The sequence below is a fragment of the Chionomys nivalis genome, chromosome 26, assembly GCF_950005125.1.
Source record: "Chionomys nivalis chromosome 26, mChiNiv1.1, whole genome shotgun sequence".
Classification (NCBI taxonomy): domain Eukaryota; kingdom Metazoa; phylum Chordata; class Mammalia; order Rodentia; family Cricetidae; genus Chionomys; species Chionomys nivalis.
This window is the reverse complement of record NC_080111.1, coordinates 10,566,232-10,570,743: the sequence shown is the minus strand read 5'-3', so window position 1 is coordinate 10,570,743 and position 4,512 is coordinate 10,566,232. Positions and strand designations below refer to the sequence as shown.

At 35.2% G+C, this 4,512-nt stretch overlaps 1 protein-coding gene across 1 annotated transcript; it reads left to right on the top strand.

Moving 5' to 3' along the window:
* Positions 1–949: 949 nt before the first annotated feature.
* On the top strand, positions 950–4,428 carry LOC130866745 (zinc finger protein 431-like). The gene is made up of 5 exons (XM_057758311.1): positions 950–970; positions 1,728–1,854; positions 2,052–2,112; positions 3,219–3,247; positions 3,584–4,428. The coding sequence occupies exons 1-5, from the start codon at positions 950–952 to the stop codon at positions 4,426–4,428; spliced, it is 1,083 nt and encodes a 360-aa protein (XP_057614294.1).
* Positions 4,429–4,512: the final 84 nt, after the last annotated feature.

The following is a 4,512-nucleotide window of genomic DNA, read 5'->3' as shown; positions in this document are numbered from 1 at the left end:
GGAATTCGGTTTCTGATCTCCGTACAAGCAGAGGATTTTGATTAATGAGTCTACTCCTATATAAATAAACATTTATTTCTCAATTCTGAGCTAGTGTTGGATTTCTTTTAAGCGTCCTTTTCCAAGAATCATTAAATGTGAATCATTGAAGTTTCTAAATGCATGTTGACAATGAACCAATAGTGACTGGGTTCAGAATGTACTTGACTGAATGAATAACCTCCTAGAAATGATCATGTATTTGAACAAGTTTCTCTCCTTGGTGGTTTTCTCTCAATTTCTGGTGGCTCTTTAGTAGGAGAAGCCTTTCTAGATGAAATTCCTCATTGTATGTGATCAGTTTCAATCCCTTAAGTAATTTCCTGATATTTATATTCACTGTGTTGTACTTGACATTAACAGCCAACTTCCTACTTACTACTGAAATGCTTTTACCATCATTATAATCTTGATCTCTAAATAACATAAGATGTAGCAGAAACAGTTGGTATTCAGTGCTAAGGGGTTTGGTAACCTGCTGCTTTAATTGTTTTGTTTGCTTATCTAAGTAGTCCTTGCTGTGTGGCTCCAAATTCCTGAATGAAAAGGGGGGCATCATTCTTGTCTCTATTTGCTTTTATGTTATTGGATGATGTCCCTGGAATGTAGGGTTTTTTTTTTTCATGTCAAATATAAGCTGTTGTGCTTTGCTTCATGCTTATCTTGAATTTTAAAATTTGACAGAGGATATCACTCTGATTCCCAGGGTGCCATGTATTCATAACACTAATACTGCCTGAGTATTTTGAGTCATTAAATTGTAGTTGCATGCAATTCTTCTTGCTTGTTATACTTGCTTTGATTTTTTAAAATCAATATGGCTATTTTATATGTCTGCATGGATATGAACCACATGGGTACCTGGCCATCAGAGTGATCAAAGGATCTCATAAATCCTGAACAGGGAAAAATGGAAAGTTGTGAACCCCATGTAAGTACTGGCAAATGTGTCCACCTCATTCAAGACTTGCAAGGGTGCTGTATTATTCTTCCCTCACTCCTGCTCTATGTTGGTTATTTATGACCAACATTTATATTCCTATTGTTTTCATTTATCCATTTGTAACTTTTTTTAAACAGACAGTTTCTTTCTACAAAATGTTACTGGTATTGTAGTTTCAATTAGGGTACTTCAGGTGTCTGAAAGATGAATGCGGAACTGGAGTGAAAGCAAACTCTTGGTAGGAACTTCAATAGGTGCCTTTCAGTTCTTTCTATGCTATTCTTTCACTGAATTTTGCAATGGAGACAGCGTCTTCATGTGTACTTCCACCTCTCCTGAACCTGATTGCTTAGACTTGACTGGCATTCCACTCAGAAACAAATATACCCACCTCTGTTTTCTGAGTATTGTGGCTAAACGCACAATACCCTAATACACCCAGTTTGTCCATCTTTTTTTCCTTTTGCAGTCTGTCATTTTTCATACACTTTTCTCAGTATTGTTGATCTTTTTCCTTGTCTCTCCTTGTTAATAAACATTGTTCGTATAAGGTGAAATCCCATTCAAAGTGTAGAGGAATGACAGAATTGACTCTCCTTTTCAACTTCCATCTAAAGTGACTGTCTTTGTCATGGAATAAGAGTGGAGAACACCAGAATCATACAGCTATGCTGTCAAAGAAGTATGCATCTCCAATGTTGTCACTGTCGTGCTTTCCATTGTACACATGTTTGGCATATTTTAGAAGGCTGTGACCTATGATGATATACATATCAACTTCACTCAGGAAGAGTGGGATTTGCTGGATCCTTCCCAGAAGAATCTCTACAAAGATGTGATGCTGGAGACCTACAGGAACCTCACTACTATAGGTAAAAATAAATTTTCTTCATGTTTCAAAATATGAAGACAACTTTTCCTTGGTTAATGATATCTGTAATTTGATTTAGAAAGAAGAAGAATAAAGTAAATAATGTAGTCAATAGTTCTTAGGTTCACTTAAGATAATAAGCTAAATGTTATACAATGTTAAATAATATAACATACATATCTTGGTACTGTATTTTAGGATACATTTGGGAAGACAATAACACTAAAGAACATTGTCAATGTTGTAGAAGACCTGCAAGGTAATTTTGTTGTGAAAATTGATAACAGTGTGCCTATGATGAGACTGTAATATGTCCTGGAACAATTAATCAAAAGCAACAGTATAAATAAGCACAGCTTTAAATGCATTGATGGTTATTAATTTCTCACAAATCCATACACCTCAATTCCATGTATGTGAAATGTATTTGCAAGGCATTCATTTAAGAAAGAAGTCTAGAAATCAATGCCTCAACAGATATTATCATTTGAATCAAAGCACCATGAAACAAAATGTGTACACATTTCAGTGAAGATAAGTATACTTGCAAAACTTTTCACTAAATCAAAATCCTATGGTAAGTCTTATATTACTCATATACTTTTTGGGATTGTGCTAAGTTTAGTGAAAGCAGCATTAGAGTCAAGGGTCAAGGGGCAGTTGTGGAGAAACCTTAATATGTATACCACAGGTCTGTGAAGAACAGAAAGTCAAACCATGAGAATTCAGTGTGGAAGTATTTTATTCACTATTATTCCTTTACTATCTGTATCATATGTGACTCTTGATGCAAGCATATGAGCAAAGGGATATGGAAAGATTTCACACATCTCTCCTTAAGAACAATTAGAAGATAACCAGTTGTTCCCATGTAGAGTATACTCGTTGAATTTGATTCAAGTATACAAGTAATTGGTTTTCTACCATCATTAATACATCAACAAACTCACATTACAAAAAAGCCCCATGAGTTCTAGGTCTGTGCAAACTCACCTGGGTCTCCTAGTTCACTTAGCAAGTGTAATATGATTCACAGTATAGTAAAATTTATGAATGCAGTAAAGATGGTAATGCTCTCAGTGCATCCAGTTCTCTTCAAAATTGTGAAAAATGTCATATAAAAATGTTTTTGTAAAGGTGAAAAGGCAAACCATGAAACAAAGGAATTTACAATCACACATATTCTTCGAGATGAAAAATGACCCCTAATGAAAGAATGAAGTGATTTTAAACAAAGTTATAAAATCTTAATAACTGATTCCTCTTTACGATTGGAACTAATTATAAAATTTATTCATATAGATATGAGGTTCAACAGTGTATTGAATGTGGTAAAGCTTTTACATGTGCCAATTTTCCTTGCAGGATTGAAAGAAATCAAACTGGAGAGAAACATTCAGTATATACTCACTCTGCTAAAGCCTGGTCTTATGACACTCACCTTCTAAGGAATGAAAATACACATAATGGAGAACAACAGTATGAAATTAAGCAATGTGGAAAAGTCTTTGCTCATCTCAGTGATCTTCAAATGAATAAAAGAAAACACACTGGAGAGAAACCCTATGAATATAGTCAAGGTGATAAAGACTTTATTCTTTATAAGACTCATCAAAGTCATAAAAGAACACAAACTGGAAGGATACTGTATGAATATAATCTGTGTGGTACAACCATTGCTGATCACAGTAGTCTTCAAAACCATAAAAGAACACTTAATGGAGAGAAACCCTATGAATGTTATCAATGTGGTAAGGCCTTTGGCAGGCACAGTCATCTTCAAAGGCATAAAAGAACACATACTGGAGAGAAACCCTATGAATGTAATCAGTGTGGTAAGGCCTTTGCTAGACACAGTGTTCTTCAAATACATAAAAGAACACATACTGGGGAGAAACCCTATGAATGTAATCAGTGTGGTAAGGCCTTTGCATGTCAGGGTAATTTTCAAAAGCATAAAAGAACACATACTGGAGAGAAACCCTATGAATGTAATCAGTGTGGTAAGGCCTTTGCAGCTCAGGGTAATCTTCACAAGCATAAAAGAACACATACTGGAGAGAAACCCTATGAATGTAATCAGTGTGGTAAGGCCTTTGCTGAAAACAGTACTCTTCAAAGCCATAAAAGAACACATACTGGAGAGAAACCCTACAAATGTAATCAGTGTGGTAAAGCCTTTGCATTTCAGAGTTGTCTTCAAATACATAAAAGAACACATACTGGAGAGAAACCCTATGAATGTAATCAGTGTGGTAAGGCCTTTGCACAACATAGTCACCTTCAATTGCATAAAAGAACACATACTGGAGAGAAACCCTATGAATGTAATCAGTGTGGTAAGGCCTTTGCACGTCACAGTTGTCTTCAATTGCATGAAAGAACACATGCTGGAGAGAAACTCTATAAATGTAATCAATGTGGGAAGGCCTTTATTCAAAAAGGTAGTCTTCAAAGGCATAAAAGAACACATACTGGTGAGAAACCCTATGAATGTAATCAGTGTGGTAAGGCCTTTATTTGTCACAGTAGTCTTAAACGGCATAAAAGAAGACATACTGGAGAGAAACAGTAGGAATGAAATCAGTGTGATAAAGTCTTTTCATATCTTATATTCATCTCCAAATACATAAAATAATGCATACTGTAGAGAAACTCA

Excerpts from the sequence above, each read along its gene's own strand:
- LOC130866745 (XM_057758311.1), top strand. The coding sequence starts at position 950 with ATGGAAAGTTGTGAACCCCAT. Across the intron at positions 971-1,727 it reads TGGAAAGTTGTGAACCCCAT|AAGGCTGTGACCTATGATGA; the intron begins GTAAGTACTGGC and ends GGCATATTTTAG. Across the intron at positions 2,113-3,218 it reads TGTTGTAGAAGACCTGCAAG|GATTGAAAGAAATCAAACTG; the intron begins GTAATTTTGTTG and ends TTTTCCTTGCAG.